The 19,722-nt window shown below is 43.1% G+C and overlaps 1 protein-coding gene across 1 annotated transcript in view; it reads left to right on the top strand.

The window, feature by feature from the left end:
• Positions 1 to 18,717, top strand: part of mycbp2 (MYC binding protein 2) — a 66,222-nt gene extending 47,505 nt beyond the window's left edge. The window contains 30 exon segments of the mRNA XM_034128597.1: positions 16 to 141; positions 4,763 to 4,853; positions 4,855 to 6,419; positions 6,527 to 6,696; positions 8,087 to 8,334; positions 8,438 to 8,605; positions 9,010 to 9,167; positions 9,252 to 9,451; positions 9,668 to 9,817; positions 9,908 to 10,068; positions 10,549 to 10,705; positions 10,821 to 11,045; positions 11,157 to 11,222; positions 11,377 to 11,616; positions 11,708 to 11,797; positions 11,889 to 11,969; positions 12,054 to 12,320; positions 13,078 to 13,361; positions 13,680 to 13,776; positions 13,883 to 14,002; positions 14,097 to 14,198; positions 14,292 to 14,420; positions 14,512 to 14,644; positions 14,764 to 14,867; positions 15,017 to 15,205; positions 15,292 to 15,399; positions 15,548 to 15,757; positions 15,837 to 15,944; positions 16,379 to 16,544; positions 17,330 to 18,717. Of these exon segments, the coding sequence (XP_033984488.1) occupies positions 16 to 141; positions 4,763 to 4,853; positions 4,855 to 6,419; positions 6,527 to 6,696; positions 8,087 to 8,334; positions 8,438 to 8,605; positions 9,010 to 9,167; positions 9,252 to 9,451; positions 9,668 to 9,817; positions 9,908 to 10,068; positions 10,549 to 10,705; positions 10,821 to 11,045; positions 11,157 to 11,222; positions 11,377 to 11,616; positions 11,708 to 11,797; positions 11,889 to 11,969; positions 12,054 to 12,320; positions 13,078 to 13,361; positions 13,680 to 13,776; positions 13,883 to 14,002; positions 14,097 to 14,198; positions 14,292 to 14,420; positions 14,512 to 14,644; positions 14,764 to 14,867; positions 15,017 to 15,205; positions 15,292 to 15,399; positions 15,548 to 15,757; positions 15,837 to 15,944; positions 16,379 to 16,544; positions 17,330 to 17,445 (6,029 nt within the window). The 3' untranslated portion in view covers positions 17,446 to 18,717.
• The last annotated feature ends 1,005 nt before the right edge of the window (positions 18,718 to 19,722 follow it).

The raw sequence follows: 19,722 nt of genomic DNA, 5'->3' as shown, positions 1-19,722 counted from the left end.
CTGTTCCTTTTTTAGAACAAGCACTGCTTGAGCAAGGGGCCCAGACCCCTCCTCCCAGCCCTTTCTCTGTGCAGGCCTTCAACAGAGCCGCAGCTTCAAACGGAGCGCAGGGCTTTGACTACGGCATCTCCAACAACAAAGGTAAGGTCAACTTATTTAATTTTTTAAACAAAATCATTTTCTTTAACACATCCTTAATCTGCATCTCACTTTGCTTTCACATCCACTTTGCTTTATGCTGCACATTTAAATTGGGATATTTTGAGTCCTGAGGTTGTAGTCAAATACCTTGTTGTTTAGATGTGTTGTTATTACTAAAGTAAACCTCACCTCCAACTTCACTCTGCACCTTTTTTCTTCCTTATTCCCTGCTTTATTCTGAGATACTCTCTATCTGACTTTCCCCCATGCTTTGATCTAAGACCTTTTTTACAAGTTGTTTCATGCACTAACCCATTTTAGTTGTATCATTCTAGATATTTTCACCATTTTAAGTCATGCAGTTATTTCACAATATCAAATCCTATCAAAAATCACTTGATCTCCACAATATCTGACAGCACATTCAATAGCTATGTGATCTTGTTTGGGTCATTCTCCTTAAAATCTCCACCAATCCCTGATCTATCATCTCTTATTTCTGCATGCTTTTTATTGTGTTTCTTGCTGCTATTTTATGCCTTAAATATCTGCGATGTGGGGCATATGCCTGTGTCTTTTTGCATGGGCCAGTCGGTGTGCTTCTGTTCATTTTGACCTCTCTGGGCTCTGTTAAGTTAGACACTTTGTCTGTGATCTTTATCCTTTACGCTTTCTTTATTGCCTTAATTTAGTCACTTTGAAAACATTTGATTATTTACGAAAGCCTTGTTTTCTTAAATAAGGTTGATTACTAAAGAATCGCCTGAATTAACTCCTCCGATCCGCTACTCCATCAAAAACACGTCTGCCCCGATGTGTCTGTGTCTTTTCTGACTGAATATAATGCTGATGCTTTGTCGATTGTCTTTCAATGGCTTACCTCTTCCTCTCTGCTGGAAAAAAGAGGCTGACCTGTCTCTAATCAGAGAAGCATGGTTGTTCAGATAACAAAGTTATTGTACTGGTGCTGTTAACATGCTGTCAAGCCTTCTATGCACATTTTCCTGTTGCTTTTAATACAACTAGATGCATCATTTCAGTGTCTCTTTGGCTATGTATCAACTTTGTGTGGCTACATGGAGGGATAGATGGATTTACAGTTTTATCTTTCTTCTTTTTAACGCCAACTTTTCCGAGGTTGTTTGAGCAATCTGCCTCAAATGCTTCTTGGTTGCATTCACGCTTGGCTTTCTGAATGCATTAATGGGATAAAGTATAAAAGAAGTCAATTGAATAAACACAACTCTATCCCATTTGAGTGACACGTTTTCACATTCACTAGAGAATAAGGCCATAAAGTGCTGTGTCTTTTCATTATGAAACCTCACAAATGTTTGTGGGCAAGCACATGTGTCCTGCACAAGAGTGTCCTGCCTCCAGCTTGCTACCAGATGCAATGTCAAGGTGATCGCCCCCGCTCATCCATCTAATAGAAGGTTTGAATCCTTCCCCTCCTGTGTGATGAATCCATCATGCGTTGAGACAGCATTATAGATAGATCACCTTCAGACTGGTCAGCTTAATGGATGTCTGGCAAAGCTCTTTGAGCAATTCAACCTTATTGACAGGTCTCTCCGGCTTCAACATTCAGCCATGGAGGTTAGTTTCCCCATCCCGCCTTCACCCAAGCAGCCTCCCATTTCCAGCTCCTACGATTGATGAAATGGCCAGTTCAAAAATGACAGTACTACTCAGTAGTGTCAAGAGCTTTTGAATGGTTACTGATTCAGTGTCAGCTCAATATACAGTATATGGAGGAAGCTCACATTTCTCCCATGTTCTTGGAACTTATGAAGAGGAAACACGCTTTTTCCAAACAGTGACTTGAAATGAATTCACGAGAAGTGACCCCTCTTTGCCCCTCCCTTTTTATAAATCATTTCCCCAAATAAAATTGCAAAATGGGAGGAATCACTCTTTGAACGGTAATGATATCAACAATGCGTAAAAACAATTGAAAAATAGTATTCGTTTTATAAGGAAGAGCACAGAAACTAAATTAAATATGTCTGCTACAACATGGGGAAAATGTTTTATTTGGCGGACCCATCTTTTGCATTAATCTGACAAAATTCCTTTAGGTATCCTCTACGCTTGTTTTGCCCAATACAAACAGCTATTCATATCTCGAGGAAATCAGGAGTGTCATTGTGACCGTCTAAAGTTTCCAAAGTCTCCTTCTTTTGTCATTTAAAAACATAAACCTATATCTTGCAAATGTAATTCCAATTTTTTTATTGGGAGTTGTAGTTCATTTCTCCCTCCCCCCTATTTTTTATCGACCTTGACTTATACTTTTCGGCTTTTATATCATAAAGTCTTACCAGATGACTCTTGACCCATGTCCCGATGCCAATCCAAGTCTTGGAAGTGCTCCTGCCAATCCTCTTCCATAGAAGAAAACAAGTATACTTATACTTCTTTGACCATGGCAGCTCCTCCCATTTCGCACATAGGTTGCGTCCTGAGAGATAACTGAATGACTGATAAAAAGTAAACTCTGAATGACCCTGCCCCTCTTTGGAAACCTCAAACCCTAGTATAAGCTGTAGTTTTTCCCCATCCTCTGTCTCCATGTTTGCAGGTGACCGGTTGAGTGCCATACTGAATACCATTCAGTCTGGGCCCTTCCTCTCAGAAGCTCCCTCTTCCTCCGTATTTGAGCAAGCCGCCCAACCTCCTCCCTCCTCCTCCCTTGTCCACAGCCCATTTGTGTTTGGACAATCCCCCTCCCAACTGTCTCAGCCACAACCACAGCTTCTGAGTAAGTCTGTCCTGCTTTCTGACAGCGCTTGCTTGCACAGGTGTTGGTCCTTACCCTCCTAGCTTTTTGATTTCCTGATTTTGTTCGGTATTCATTCTATTTGATGTGTTTTCTGGGGAGGGCAGCAGCGATGTGTGACACATAACAGTGCAGTTATGTTCTAGGCTGCAGAAATATCCCCAACAAGCCAACATGTCTGTTATTTAACGTTTTAAATCTTGCTTATAAAAAACAAATGATGTGATCCTGCCTTTCAATAATATGCATTGACAGGTATTTTCACTTGTTTTTGGAGATAAGATTTCAAACTTAAATACTCGACTGAATGTCTTGTTAAAAGGGATATTTCTGCCTTGTGCTGAAGTGATAGGCTGCCTTGCTTTTTGTTCTGCTTGCTATCTTGTTAAATCAGCTTTTTTTTATTATTTTCCTCCTCATCTTCCTCACTGCTTCAGATCTGCATTTTCCATCCTTAAAAAACAACTTCTTTCATTCTCCGTCTCAACGAGCTCAAGGCTTCACTGCAAATGTAATCAACAGTAGACTTCAAACCAGCCATTAATTCATATTTCAAATAATACATACAATAGCTTTCACTCGCACTGGTTAGTTCAAATAGAAAAATCCAAAATGTAATATAACGCTTAGCTAAGAAAGGAATCCCAATTATCAGTTTATAACCTTTTTTCTGTCTGTGTAGCTCTTTGTCCGTATGTATTGCTACTTACTTACTACTTACCATTTCTTACGGAGCTCCGGAGGTGTCTGGAAAAAGACATTTCATTTGTGTGCATACATTCATAATATGCAGGTGATGTATCATCCTGATCCTGTCAGTCTTGTTGTGCATATACCCTTCACACTCCCTATGGATCACCTACGTTCTATACAAGGCATATCAAGGTACAAATTAAGATATATGACACCTCCAGGGCTCTGTTACTTCTTTTCTCTCTGTATAAGTGTTGCTCTCTTCATGTTTCGCTACCTACCTGTCGATCTTCCCATCACTTTAACATGTTCTTCTCTTTCACCTTCTCAACTTGACGACATTGCCTCCATGTGCTTTCTTTCTTCCTCTCTGTGGTGGCCCCCCCTTTGCGTCTCATGCCCTCTTTGTTTACCTGCTCAACTGTTTTCCGCTGTAGATGATTCATCACGCCGCCTTGCTTCTCGCGAGCTAGTGCACAAAAGCAATGTGTCGGTGGCTGGGCATGGTACTGCTCTCTCATCTCTCGCTCTAAGGCAAAAGGGTGGGTAATCACAGCATGCATGCCTCCCTCAGACTGGACAGAGGGGTGGGTAGAAACACCAGAAAAAAAACACAGGGTGTCTATGCTGACAAAACATATTTTAATCTGTGTTAGTGTCAACCTTAAAAACTGTGACCCTCAATAGGACATGGCCAAACAAAAACATACGAGCTTGCATTTAGAGTTTAGTTTTAAAATAGGTTGTCCTTAAATAGTATTGACTTGATATTAAAAGTCTACGGCTATATCCAATATTAGTAGAATTGGTCCAAGGACTGGGCTGGAATCCATCTTTCATCAGCTTCTCCATGGTCCACTTCTTATCATTCATATCAGAGTTTGTCTGGTACATTAATAGACAGAAAAAGATGCTGGAGAAACACAAAAGCAAGTACAATCATGTGCTTTACAAGGTATAACATCATTCACCCTTCTGGACTTACATTGTCTGTCATTCTGCCCCTCATTGCATTTGATCTTATACTTTAACATTACATACTTCTCCACTCGGATTTCAAATGTGCTTAGAATTATTTGGGAGCACTCTTAACACAGATTCAGTCCTCTTTTGTGTCGTAACCGTGTTTGCATTATTAACGTCTAGGTGAAAGAGGGAACCTGATGCCCGGTGCACGGCCAATGTCCCCGGCCTCCAAACACCGGCAGGAGAATCGCTCTCCCAAACAGGAGGGTCGGGGGGGGGCGCTCGTCCGAACAGAGCAGGAGCAAGACGGGGGAGGCGCTCTCTGCCAGCGAAGCCCTCATCCTACGGTCAGATACGGCCAAACTGAGGTCAGACTCTCACAGCCGCTCCCACTCGCCCAATCACAACACTCTGCAGGCCCTGAAGGCAGATGGTCGGACCCCAGGACTTCGGGCCGAGTCCCCAAACCCAGGCTCTCGCTCCTCCTCTCCCAAACAGAAGGGTGTATCCTCCTCAGGCAGGTCCAGTCCCTCCAGCACCTCTTCCCAGCACTCCTCTTCGGCCAACCATGACAAGAACCTCTCACCTTCCTCCAAAGCCCGCCTCGACCCTCCTAGAGAGAGGTCCAAATCAGATTCCTACACTCTGGACCCGGACACACTCAGAAAGAAGAAGGTTCCACTTACAGAGCCACTTAGAGGCAGGTCTACCTCTCCCAAACCTAAACTGTCTCCTAAAGATCCAAACCAAGATCCAAACCAAGATCCAAACCAAGATCCAAACCAAGAGGTGATTAGTAACGCAGATAACCGTGTTCCTTCTCCACATGTGACCCAGGAGAACCTCCACAGTGAGGTGGTGGAGGTGTGCACCTCTAGCGCTCTCCTCTCAGAGGATGGCAATGATGAGAACGGGGAGGCTCAAAATGCTGAGAATGGATCAGACAAGGTGCACTTTAGCATTGGCAAAGCTCCGGTCAAAGAGGAAGTAGAGCTCAGGGCTTCACCCAAAGTCAGTCGCAAAACCTCCAGTCGCCACGCGCGCCCTAAAAAGGACAAATCTGGGCCTCTGTTTAAAGGCGAGACTGCATCGAGGGCCACGGAGCCGGCCAAACAGGCCATGTCGCCCTCTGTGGCTGAATGTTCACGAGCAGTCTATGCAGCATTTCTGTGGCATGAAGGTATTGTCCACGATGCCATGGCCTGCTCGTCCTTCCTCAAGTTCAACCCAGATTTAACCAAAGAGCACGCCCCCACCCGCAACTCCCTGGGAGGACAGGGTGCTGAGGAGAAGGAGAACAAGCTAAAGAACCGCCACTCCTTAGAGATTTCTTCTGCACTTAACATGTTTAATATTTCCCCACATGGCCCAGACATCTCCAAAATGGGAAGCATCAACAAAAACAAGGTGCTATCCATGCTGAAAGAACCTCCACTGCCAGAAAAGTGTGAGGAGGGGAAAGGAGATGCCGCCTCCTATGAGACGACTTCTCATCCTGTTATGAGGGTCAAGTCAATCCTACCGTTAACGTTACAACATCTGGTGTCATTTTGGGAGGACATTTCTTTGGCCACCATCAATGCAGCGACACAGAACATGATCTTCCCAAGCCCAGGGTCAAGTGCCATCCTTAAAAGGAAGGAACATGAGAAAGACGGTAAGAAGGCAAAGAAGGAGAAGAAGAAGAGGGACAAGGCAGATGTGCGCCCAAGAGGAAATCTGTTTGGAGAGATGGCACAGCTGGCTATGGGAGGACCGGAGAAAGACACCATCTGTGAGCTGTGCGGGGAGTCTCACCCTTACCCTGTCACATACCATATGAGACAGGCTCACCCAGGTTAGAAAACAGAAGTTGTGGTTACAGTTTTGTTGGCATTAGTCATTATATCTTCCCAAAAATGTACTCTGGGCCTTAAACATCTTACCTTGATTTTTCCGTGGCAGGTTGTGGCCGCTATGCTGGAGGCCAAGGCTATAACAGCATTGGCCACTTCTGTGGTGGTTGGGCTGGGAACTGTGGAGACGGAGGCATAGGAGGCAGCACCTGGTACCTGGTGTGTGATCGCTGTCGGGAAAAATACCTGAGAGAGAAACAGACTGCCGCCAGGGAAAAGGTATCCTACTTTTTCAAGGTTTTAGTGCCTAAATAGTGCAGTTTATTTGAAGTGAGGTGGTATAAGGTCCTTATTCATAGTCTTTAGTAGATGGCGATTGGCATGCTATGAGTTGGGAGAAGTACAAAGCAATTCACTTCTGTGGACTGGGCGTATTTTTGTCAACTGAAAGAGAGGCCCATCTAAAACATTTTATAACATTTAAGTGTACGGTATCCATTTCAACGGTATATTTAGAATACTTTCATCCCTGATGTATACATACCTCATTCAACTACACTCCATCAATCTGAACTATAGCTTTTAAATGTGTTTCCCTCTGTTCCTGAAACCCCATCAGCCTTTTGCATCATCAGGGTGTCCGCGGGGTCTTAAAAAGTATTAAAAGTTGATAAATCAATTTAGCGAAAGTTAAGGCTATTAAAAAGTATTAAACGGCATTTTCCAAGGTATTACATTTTGTAGCTTGTTTTCAATAAGTATATCAATTGTCCAAAGAGGTTGTATTCTAAAGTTTGCCTGAATGTAATCATTGCGTAGGCGTGTAGTGTGATTCTGTGTAGTTTATTTATGGCATCCCGTTGGATTTGACGTCATCTGAAGCGCGAAGGTCCGTTTACGCCGGTTAGGGCTGTGTGATTATGGCAAAAATCATAATCACGATTATTTGGGTCAATAATTGATATCACGATTATTAAATACGATTATTCATTGACTTTGAAAAAATCCATTTATTGAACTTTAAAACAAATACAAATAATAATTTGAACAGTATCTTTTTAACTGTTGATTACCCTGAACGTATAATTCAACTGAAAAACCAATACAAAAATAAATAAAATAAATGATACATTTAAATAAATAATATCAAAATAATAAATACCAATAAACAAGATCAACAAATATTTTGGAGCGCACTTCCCCAAGCTACTAAACATATATAAATACAAATAAATGAGACTAAAATTAATTAGATCAAATATGTTGCACTGTCACAACCTAGCAAAGCAAAATAATTGTTTTTTTCGATTATGTTGTTTTCGTAATTGTGGCAGGTGAAAATCGTAATTGCGATTAAAATACGATTAATTGCACAGCCCTAACGCCAGTTGTTAAACAACATCGTTATGGGGAAATGCAAGTTTGCGTCCAAATGGTTGGAAGATAAGGAGGAAGGACAATCAATACTGTATATAGTAAATGTGAGGTAAAGTGTGTCGCCAAGGTAACCGGTTAAAACTCGAAGTGGTGATGAGGTCTTAGAATGTATGGAAAGGGTCTTAAAAAAGGTCTTAAAAGGTATTACATTTCACTTCAGGATTCCTGCATATATACCCTGATCATACTGACTCTTTTAGATTATCAAAACTAATCTACATGTTTCTACCAGGTGAAGCAATCCAGGAAGAAACCCTTGCAGGTAAAGACTCCAAGGGCCCTGCCCACTATGGAGGCCCACCAGGTGATTCGGGCAAACGCTCTGTTCCTGCTGTCCCTCAGCAGCGCTGCCGAGCCCAGCATGCTGTGCCACCACCCGACCAGACCCATGCACTCCCAGCTGCTCCCCAGCCTCAAGGAGGGCGTGTCGGACGAAGTCCCCAATAAAATTGGCTGCCTCTACCTTCAGACACTAGCTAGGTAGATAATAGCTCACTTTTTTTTATATAGATAAGAAAACCCTACAGTAACACATGCTTGCATAATGATTTGAGTCCCTCTCACTTTCCTCTCATTAATTCAGGCAACACACAGAGAACTTTGGCGCCTACCAAGACGAAAACCTCTTCCAAGATGAGATGAGGTATCTGCGCTCAACATCTGTTCCTGCACCTTATATTTCAGTCACACCTGATGCCTGCCCAAATGTGTTCGAGGAACCAGAGAACAACATGAAGTCAATGCCTCCCAGGTAACGCATCTTAGTCCAAAGTCCATCATTAATGCAGATAATATATGATTTGTTTTTACCATGCTTAGAGCAGATAATGCCTTATTGTCTTGCATATATACTCTCTGTTAATAGCTAGTTCTTTGACTCTTGTCTTCCCTCCTGCACCCTACTGTACACAGCTTGACAGCAAGCATTTTGTTTGCCTCCTTATCATGATCACACTAATTGCACAGTACAAAAGAGCCTGGCTGCTGCTCCATTCTCCAGTCAATTGTTTTTGTCAAGCAAAGAAAACTGTGGTATGAAATTAGTGTTTCTAAGTTGTGAACTGCATCTCTTTTGCTTTTAATGTCCTTATGATCTTTGTGTTAAAGGCATATAACCGTGTCTATTTCTGTCTTTTTTTATTTCTCTTTTCTTAGTCTCGAGACCAGTCCGATCACAGACAGCGATACGGCTAAACGGACAGTGTTTCAGAGATCTTACTCAGTCGTAGCATCCGAGTATGACAAGCAGCACTCACCCTCTCCAGCTCGGGTCAAAGCTGTTCCCAGACGCAGGGTCCATAGTGGTGATGCAGGTAAACACACTTGATCATCATCAACTAATACTGATGATAAGTGATTTATAGCATCAACACTAACCTGCTCTGCCCCCCATACAGAGGTGGGATCTTCCCTGTTACGACACCCGTCTCCTGAGCTGTCCAGGCTGATCTCGGCCCACGGCTCCCTCAGTAAGGGGGAGAGGAACTTCCAGTGGCCTGTTCTGGCTTTTGTCATCCAGCACCATGACCTGGAGGGCCTGGAAGTGGCCATGAGGCATGCATTGAGGAAGTCTGCCTGCAGGGTGTTTGCCATGGAGGTACACACTGCTATATTTCTCTGAATCTCCCATTTACTTTGTATTCATTGTTGCTCTCTATCCAGCAGGGAATCAGTGCAATAGGCAATTAGTTTTATGTTGTCAGTAGTTCATCAATTACACTTGTACTTAATTAGCTAATAGACAAGTTGGACTCAAGATCGTTTATGGATCCGAAGAAGACTAATTGGTATGTGTTTTTTTTCTTGGTGTCAGGCATTCAACTGGCTGCTGTGCAATGTGATCCAGACCACCTCCCTGCACGACATCCTCTGGCATTTTGTAGCATCTCTCACCCCATCGCCGTATGAACCTGAGGACGACGAAGACGAGGAGAACAAGGGGAAGCAAGAAAATGTGGAACAGGTCATTAGTGGTTAAATGACCAAAAAACCCTGCAGCATTACTTTTGTTTTGTAGTTACATCTTCTGATTGTGTACATCTTCACCCTACAGGAGAGAGACCTTGGCGTTTGTGAACATCCTCTGTCAGACATTGTTATCGCCGGGGAGGCAGCTCATCCCCTCCCCCACTCCTTCCACCGCCTCCTGCAGACCATCTCTGACCTCATGATGTCACTTCCTAGTGGCAGCTCACTTCAGCAGATGGCACTGAGGTATACTTCCTGAATGATTGAAAAATGATGAACACACAAATCAACATTTCTAGATTGACTGATTTCGATGTTTACTTACTATATTTTAGGGGTGTTGTGATAAACTGGTACTTATGATAACTGTGACATCTACAAACTGAAATATTGATATCATGTTACTAATACACATATGACAATATTGTGTATAGTCAACATGATAAACCATCGCCTCATTTGCCAAAAATAGAGACAAAACATACAATTCCCAAAGTTTAAGATTACATTTGACTGAAATCACTATTCTTTTTTTATTAATTTCAAACTTTCAAGCTTTAACAATAATATCTTTATATTGGCCTCAATAATACTCTTGTGCCCTTTTTGGGTTCCTAGATTACAACTTTCTTTCGAAATGTTTGCAAATATATCTTATCTTATTTACTGGCAGACAGATAAGAGAGGTGATAACCTGCTCACAACTAATACTGGTTATTCTTTTAGGTGCTGGAGTTTGAAGTTCAAGCAGTCCGACCACCAGTTCCTCCACCAGAGCAACGTTTTCCATCACATCAACAACATCCTTTCCAAGTCAGATGATGGTGACAGCGAGGAGAGCTTCAACATCAGCGTGCAGTCGGGCTACGAAGCAATGAGCCAGGCAAGAAACCAATCACTGACTTGCTTACTCAGATCTGTATTCTGTTTGTCAACACGGATTAAACCAACTATTGTATGTGCATGACATGCACTAACCTGAGTGTGTGTGATAACAGGATCTCTGCCTGGTGACCTGTCTGAAGGATCTGACCAGTGTCGTGGACATCAAGACGTCCAGTCGTCCTGCCATGATCGGCAGCCTCACAGACGGCTCCACAGAGACCTTCTGGGAATCTGGAGATGAGGACAAGAACAAAACCAAGAGCATCACCATCAGCTGTGTGAAAGGCATAAACGCCACTAATGTGACGGTTCATGTGGACAACTCCAGAGACATCGGGGTAAGTGGGCAACGGAAGCATTGCTATTGTATGAATAGCAAAGTAAGGACCAAGTAGGAATTAATGATAATATGTTTATAAAGGTTACATTTTCCTCTGTTATATCCACAGAACAAAGTCACATCCGTCACATTCCTCTGTGGTAAAGCAATCGACGACCTCTGCAGAATCAAACAGGTATTGTCACTTTCTTCTTATTATTCTTTTTATTCCATATTAATAATGTGTACCTTGTTGACCTAGCATTAGAATACACTACATACACAGATTACAGATTACACGTGCACATATGGCAGAACATTATGAACATCCCCATGCCTTTTCATCAAAGGTCGACCTCGAGTCCCGTCACATGGGCTGGGTGACGAGTGAGCTTCCTGGTGGGGATCATCATGTGATCAAGTTGGAACTGAAGGGTCCGGAGAACACACTGAGAGTGCGCCAGGTGAAGGTCCTCGGCTGGAAAGAGGGCGAGAGCATCAAGATCCTCGGACAGATCTCAGCCAGCATGGCCCAGCAGAAGAACTGCGAGGCGGAGACTCTCCGAGTGTTTCGCCTCATCACATCACAGGTCTGTCTAACTGCTTCATACAAATTCCTTAGAATCACCTGGGGAATCACTGGAGTCTCTTTTCAAAACGTTATTGTTTACTTTGTTGTAGGTCTTTGGGAAACTTATCTGTGGAGATGCAGAGCCAACTCCAGAGCAGGAGGAGAAAAACCTTCTTTCATCGCCTGAGGGAGAAGACAAGGTCTGCACCGTGGCAGTTTACCTGTACTGTGTGACTCAAATATTTAGTTACCTTCAATCTGACGTCTTACACCTACATTCTTTATGACCAGGTACCATCTGATGCAGACCTTAAAGAGCACATGGTGGGAATCATTTTCAGCAGGAGTAAACTCACCAACCTCCAGAAACAGGTAATAAGTCTGTTTTTTAACCCATTTACTCTGATGAGATATTATAATCTCAGCCCTATTTACATGAACTGTATTTTTTTCCAGGTGTGTGCGCACATCGTCCAAGCCATCCGTATGGAGGCCACCAGGGTGAGGGAGGAGTGGGAACACGCCATCTCCAGCAAAGAGAACGCTAACTCTCAGCCCAGTGACGATGACGCCTCCTCAGACGCCTACTGCTTCGAGCTGCTGTCCATGGTCCTGGCTCTGAGCGGCTCCAACGTCGGCCGCCAGTACCTAGCTCAGCAGCTAACGCTCATGCAGGACCTGTTTTCTCTGCTGCACACAGCGTCTCCAAGAGTACAGAGACAGGTGAGCGAATGCAAACACACACAACTATAGGTTTAGTCCAGGAGTACAGTATACATACTGTATATATCTCATTTTATATGGGGAAACCTAAGTGCCACTAAAAACGCTGCTGCCAGTTTGCCTAAACAGGTATCCCTGGGTGTTTCTCAATGTCGAGGACGCTTGCTTGGTAGCACATGTCTTCCGAGTCAGGTCCATCAGAAGCGAGGCAAGAATCCTTCCTAGCCTCGGAAAACGAAGAATGGTGGAACAGGCTAACATGTGTGCGTCATATGCGAGGCCCCGCCTTAAATGGAGCGCGATTTCTGCCAAAGATTTGGAAATTGGTCCGTGCGCAAAGCATTGTGGGGATTTTAAGACCGCGGAGTCTACACATGTGCAGCCTCGAAATTTCCCGCTACGAAGTACGCCGGCCTCGGTAGAATTCCAAGTATGCTGGACATTGGAACAGTCCTTCGGCGGCACTCGATGACGTAGTATGCTTGAAATAGTGGCTCTGGAGCAGCCTTCCTCGACATTGAGAAACACTCGCTGTTTGATAACTGGCAGTCTTCTTCTTTCCTGTATTTCTTGCCTGTTTTTTTTATGCTGTTTTTGCCACATCAATATGTGGTTTTGAGTTAGTTTTCAGGTTTAACATACTTTAAAATAATTTATTTTATAAGCATTTATTTTGTGCATACAAGGTTAAAGTTAATACCATACAAACCTAAACAAACTACTAACTTGTCTTCCATCTGATCCTACTTTATCTCAGGTCACATCGTTGCTCCGACGCGTCCTCCCAGAGGTTACACCAGTGCGACTCGCCAGCATCATTGGAGTGAAGGCGCTGCCACCTGCAGACATCAGTGACATCATCCACTCCACAGAAAAGGGCGACTGGAACAAGCTCTGCATCCTCGACATGTTCCTGGGCTGCATCGCAAAAGCCCTCACTGTGCAGCTGAAAGCCAAAGGCACCACCATCGCTGGCACCGCCGGCATGGCAGCGGGCAAAGGGGTCACCACCGTCACGCTGCCCATGATCTTCAACTCCAGGTGAGTTTCTGATGGACTTATCAAAATATGTGGTACAAGAAAAATAGGGAGAGCTGCACTGGGTCAAAAAACATTGTGTCGGTGATGCTAAAGTAAAATATAATGTGCTATTTAAGGATAGGGCAAAATGTCAAGTAAGAATGAAAACCGATGACCCTCCCGCTAACTTCCTTGGTAATGGTTTACAGTCTACACATCAATACCATGGATGGTTTTTTTTCTATCAGAATTTGGAGATATTATTTTACTGGAGACTTTAAACATTAATTGCAATTTCCTTTGATTTTCATATTTATTGCCCCTTTCTTTCTTACTCAGCTACATCCGCAGGGGAGAGAGCCACTGGTGGATGAAAGGCTCCACTCCTCCTCAGATAGCAGAGATCATCATAAAGCTGGTTAAAGACATGGCAGCTGTAAGTTCTTTCTTCCCCTTGTACTCTCTGTGAGCCAAACTGTATATGGATACCCATTTGTCACACTTGGAAAAGTACCTCTAACACTCCTTTGTGCTGTTTTTAGGGACACCTTTCAGAAGGCTGGTCCAAAATCACCAAAAATGCAATAGCTGAGACCATCATAGCACTGACCAAAATGGAGGAGGAACATCGGTCTCCTGTACGCTGTATCGCTACAACAAGGGTATGGACTCAGATGTCACACACATACACAACACATTGATCTATTCTTACTGGGTATTTGTAACTTATACTGTATCCCCTATTTTGTCTTACAGCTGTGGCTGGCCTTAGCTTCACTGTGTGTGCTGGACCAGGATCATGTGGACAGGCTGTCCTCCGGTCGCTGGATGGGCAAAGATGGACAGCAGAAGCAGATGGTGAGAATGAAAAACAACAGCTACACTGTGTGAAAAGGTATTTGACAGGTAATCCAAAATAGCACATTGATTTCCTCTTCCATTTATCCACAGCCTATGTGTGACAATCATGATGATGGGGAGACGGCAGCCATAATCCTGTGCAACATGTGCGGCAACCTCTGCACCGACTGTGACCGCTTCCTCCACCTGCACCGCCGCACGCGCTCTCACCAGAGACAGGTGAGGGTCGGCTTGATCTGCTGCTGATAAGTAGTTAATGAATACAATAAAATGAGCTTTTGTTTAATTTAATTGTAATGTTTTTTTGCAGGTGTTCAAGGAGGAAGAGGAGGCCATAAAGGTGGATCTCCATGAAGGCTGTGGGAGGACTAAGCTCTTCTGGCTCATGGCTCTGGCCGACTCTAAGACTATGAAGGCTATGGTGGAGTTCAGAGAGCACACAGGTAATGAAGCAGATCATGCCACTGTTCTTCTGATAGTAGATTACTATAAGTATTGTTGCAAATGGGTTATCTGCTTAAGTTGCGCAGTTATATTTACAGTAATGTCATTATTTCTGCAGGTAAACCAGCCTCCAGCAGCTCAGACGCCTGCAGGTTTTGTGGTACGAGGAATGGGACGGAGCTGTCTGCAGTGGGCAGCGTCTGCTCAGACCCAGACTGCCAGGTAATAAACATCAACTTCTCTGATTGAGCAAGTCTTATACACAAGATACATTTAAAGTATGGTGGGTTACAGTACTGGTAAAGTGAACATGTTATATGTACTGTTTTGCCAAAGCCTCACCAGTTTCTCTGTTGTTTTCTCCCCCTAAGGAATATGCTAAACTGGCCTGCAGTAAAACTCATTCCTGTGGACACCCCTGTGGAGGAGTCAAGAATGAGGAGTCCTGCCTTCCCTGTCTGCACGGCTGTGACAAGAACACTAGCTGTCTGAAACAGGATGCAGACGACATGTGTATGATCTGCTTCACAGAGGCCCTCTCTGCTGCTCCTGCAGTACAGGTAGCTCTAAATAGACATGCTAGTCCATTATGTGGAAGAGTTTGTCTTTATTAAGCTTGCTCATTAACTCGTTGTTCTCTTCTCAGCTGGACTGCACTCACGTGTTCCACCTTCAGTGTACTCGTCGTGTTCTTGAAAATCGCTGGCTCGGGCCCCGGATCACGTTTGGGTTCATGTTGTGTCCCATCTGTAAGGTAAGATGTTACCTGAAGAAGTAGAGTGCTTAAATGCTTTGTTAAGCAAAGCTACTGTGTGACTGACTGTATGATTGATGTGTTCACAGTCTTCATTGGGAAATGCCTTTGCCACATACAGTAAACTTATTTTGTTCTTTGCCTCCAGAACAAAATCAATCACTCTGTGATCAAGGACCTGCTCGACCCCATTAGGGAGCTTTATGATGACGTGAGGAGAAAGGCTCTGATGAGGCTGGAGTACGAGGGTCTACATAAGAGCGAGGCGATAACTACACCAGGAGCCCGATTCCACAACGACCCTGCAGGCTTTGCCATGAACAGATATGCATACTATGTCTGCTTCAAGTGCAAGAAGGTACTATAACATGAAGTCATATTTAAAATGAATGTTGGTCAGGAGTTGAAAATTAATTTATGGTTGCCCTTTTACCCAGGCCTATTTCGGAGGAGAGGCTCGCTGCGACGTGGAGGCGGGACAGGGCGATGACTACGACCCCAGTGAGCTGATCTGTGGAGCATGCTCAGATGTCTCCAGGGCTCAGGTGGGTCAATTACTATAGCCAATAGTTTTGGCAGTTTGGGAAAATACACTTATTCTCTTTCTCCTACCCTTTCTTTCTATCTCCAAGAGTGACATGAGAAGATTGGTACCACTCTTATGTTAATCAGCATACCTTTGCCCAAAGACTTAACATTGGGGAAGCAGCTAGCCTACCTCAGTGACAACCTTGACTCTTTGAATCACTGCCATTTTATAAACAACTAATAACTAATTTTCACATGTCAAGGCGGCTCCTATGTTCGCTTATTTATGGTTTCAAGCATAACTGTTCTTCATCAGACTCATGTGGCCACTGTAAAACATGATACAGTCACATGAAGAAATCACTTAAGCTGGGTATCTATTGTGACTATTTAACAAAAATGCTGCTTATATTTAGTCCTTCCCTGATGATTCTTGTTTCCTTGTCACCAGATGTGCTCCAAACATGGCACAGACTTCCTGGAGTATAAATGTCGGTACTGCTGCTCTGTGGCCGTTTTCTTCTGCTTTGGCACCACACACTTCTGCAACGCCTGCCATGATGACTTCCAGAGGATGACCAGTGTCCCCAAGGAGGAACTGCCTCATTGTCCTGCAGGTGCTTAGCTATGCATTAACTTCTGTACAGACTTTTTGCAAATACCAAACAGAAATAACTATTAAAGGTCCCATGTCATGGCCATTTCTACTGATCATAATTCCATTGTTGAGGTCTACTAAAATAGATTTATATTGTGCAATTTTCCAAACTCACATTGGTTTCTCATACAGCATCTCTGTATAGTATGTGTATTCACTCTCTGTCCTAAACGGCTTGTTGGAGCTCCTGCCCCCCCCTCCCTGTGAGCCCAGTGGCCGTCTGCGAGACAGCGAGACACAGCGAAACTCAGCCTGGGCACACACACACACACACCCGCAGCCTGGCTGGGAGTTTGTGTGTGTGCCCAGGCTGAGTTCCGCAGTGTCTCGCTGTCTCGCCGACCCCACACCAGTGAGCCAGCTCACAGTGTCCCGCTCCTCGCAGCAGCGAGCCTCGCAACGTCCCGCCGAGTGTGTGTGTGTGAGGAAGTCCGCGGATTGGTCCAAACGTAACGGCCGTTACGTTACGTCACTATACCCGAAATACGTCACTATACCCAAGAAGTAAACAATGGAAAAAGATAAATCCCCTACGAGGCGTTCTGGGGCAGCATAGACAGGTCTTTTCTGTGTTAGAGTTTTACTCGCTACAGGGTGTACTTTGAGGGTTTGTGACTCTGCAGACCGTTTACATGCAGAAAAAGCTACATAACACACAAGGGGACGGGTAATAACCGGAAAAGCATGACATGGCACCTTTTAAGAGATAATAATTGAGATGTTATCCTCTTCCTTTCATCACAGGGCCCAAAGGCAAGCAGCTGGAAGGTACAGAGTGCCCTTTGCATGTGGTTCACCCACCGACGGGGGAGGAGTTCGCCCTGGGCTGTGGGGTGTGCAGAAATGCCCACACCTTCTAACCAACAGAATACTTTTATTTGAAAACCAGTTTGTCTACTGTGATTTCTGGCTGCTGCTGAAGCTCAGCCGTGAAGCTTGGCTCTTGCATTGTCGGGTCTCCTGGACTGGATCGGGTTTCCTCCCTACGCTGAGAGTCCTCAGGTCTGCTCTTCTACCAACATCAGTAACATGGGGCTCTGATACCATCCTTTAGATTCAGAGTTACCTGAATGGAAAAAAGGAACAATAGATTTTAAAAAAGAAGAAAAAAAAAGAAAATATCTTGTGACGTGTTTGCATGCGGCCGTTGTATTCCCTCGGCTTCTATAGACGTTGCACACCTCCTGATCACTGAAGTGTATCAATACCAGATTTAACATTGAATATGAGAGGAATTTGCTTAAAGGCAACTGTGGATCAGCGTGGGTTTAAAAAAAAAAAAAGGAACAGGCCGTATTTCCAGCTTCCTAACTATACATTTAAATTTAAATATTGTTGTATGTAAACTTTTTTCGTAATCTTGTACAGTATTCTCCACTGTCAAGTGCATCATGGGTTGACGGACAAAAAAAGAAGGTGGAAAAGACTGTTAAGAATATTATGTTTGGGAGGAAAATAGTGTACGATTTATCTAATCTTGTATATATGATACTATTCAAAATAGCTGTATTCCGAAGTTGCTACTCTTCACTTCAATTTTGTTTGATATTCTGGGTTATGTTTTGAGCCAGAACTTTTAATGAAGTGCAATACTGGGTGTGCCTCCTATTTTGCAGCTGTTTAACCTATGGAATGTATGTCAATAAAGCCACTGTACATTTTTATACAGTAGACAGTCGTAATTCCCCCTCTTCTTAATGTCAGATCTCTTCTGTTGTCTGGATATGAAAAGGTTGAGCCTGACGCCCGCAGTGAATGATAGTGGATGTAAATCTTATTTGGAGCTCTGTCAAAACATGAAAAATTACCAAAATCCTACAGTAATACAAAACAAACAAAAGACCTCACAGTGAGACTGAATACAGCTGAGTGACACGAGGGGCCAGTCTTCACACCAAATACAATTGTGCACCTGTAATGTTTTTCCCTAGTAGGAGGCATCGGGATCCGGGGGTCAGGGGAACAGAGTGTGGAAAAAAGCTGCTGTTATATAAAAGCTTAATACTTGTGAATCTGCTCTGTAATATCTGTGGTGGATGGAGTTGAATGGTAATAAACCAGGTTCTCTGTTTCGCAAAGTATACACTGTCATTCATGAGTGGTGACATTCCCATTAAATTACCTACAGTCACTGTTGGCCTTTGATTGTTTTATATGGAACACATGCAATGTAATATCTAGCTGGAGACTCAAATTGTTCATTATTTCTGTAAATATCTTATTTGAAAGGCTGAAAGAAAATATAAAAATGTATTACTTGTGATGCCTGTACACCTTTTTAAGGGCTCCATTACATGCCGGTGTGATCCAAGTTTTTCCTAATATATGCATTTTTGCTGTTTGTGTTACTAAAATCCATGTTTGCATATGGGAGGAGAACTTTTGTACGAGGGCTTTGTAATGGGCTAAAGTTGTTCTATTTTAATGGTTGCTTTTGGATATTTTGCTTTACTACTTTTTATATTGACTTCATAAATATTGAGGTTAAGATATGAGCAGTGGTGTAAAGTCACTAAGTACATTTTTACTAAAGTACAATACTTAAGTACAATTTTGAGATACTTGTACTTTACTTGAGTTTTTCCATATTTTGCTACTTTGTACTTTCCTTCCCTACATTTATTTTTTACCTTTAGTTACTTTACAGATTTTGATCAAGATCTGAGTACTTCTCCCACCTCTGGATATTAGTGACAGAGAGACAGTAAAGTTGAGGAATAAAACAATTAAAATAACCAAAGTAAACCGCTGAAAAAAACTGGAGAGTCTACTGAGGAAAATTATTTCGTAATCCAAATGGGGTTTTAAAAAAAACAAAAACAGTACATATTCATCAAGATAATAGCAACTGTGACATTAAGACATTTGGTTTGTTGCCTTATTTTTTTTATAATCCCAGGAGTCAGGACATTATGAAAGGGGGCTTAAAGAATATTATTTAAAGTAAATGAAGTGTGAAAAGCTTTGGACACTTTCAACATCCTTTTTTCGTTGTGCCTTTCACAAATATATCCACAATTGCATAAGGCATAAATAGCATACTTTATAATTGTGTGTAAATTATAACCTTCATCTCTATTACCTAATATTGAAGATACACCTAAAGCAGAGACTTTTAGCTGCATTTGTGCATTCAG

This window comes from Trematomus bernacchii, unplaced genomic scaffold (assembly GCF_902827165.1).
Source record: "Trematomus bernacchii unplaced genomic scaffold, fTreBer1.1, whole genome shotgun sequence".
Lineage (NCBI taxonomy): Eukaryota > Metazoa > Chordata > Actinopteri > Perciformes > Nototheniidae > Trematomus > Trematomus bernacchii.
This window is presented reverse-complemented; position numbering and strand designations above follow the sequence as displayed.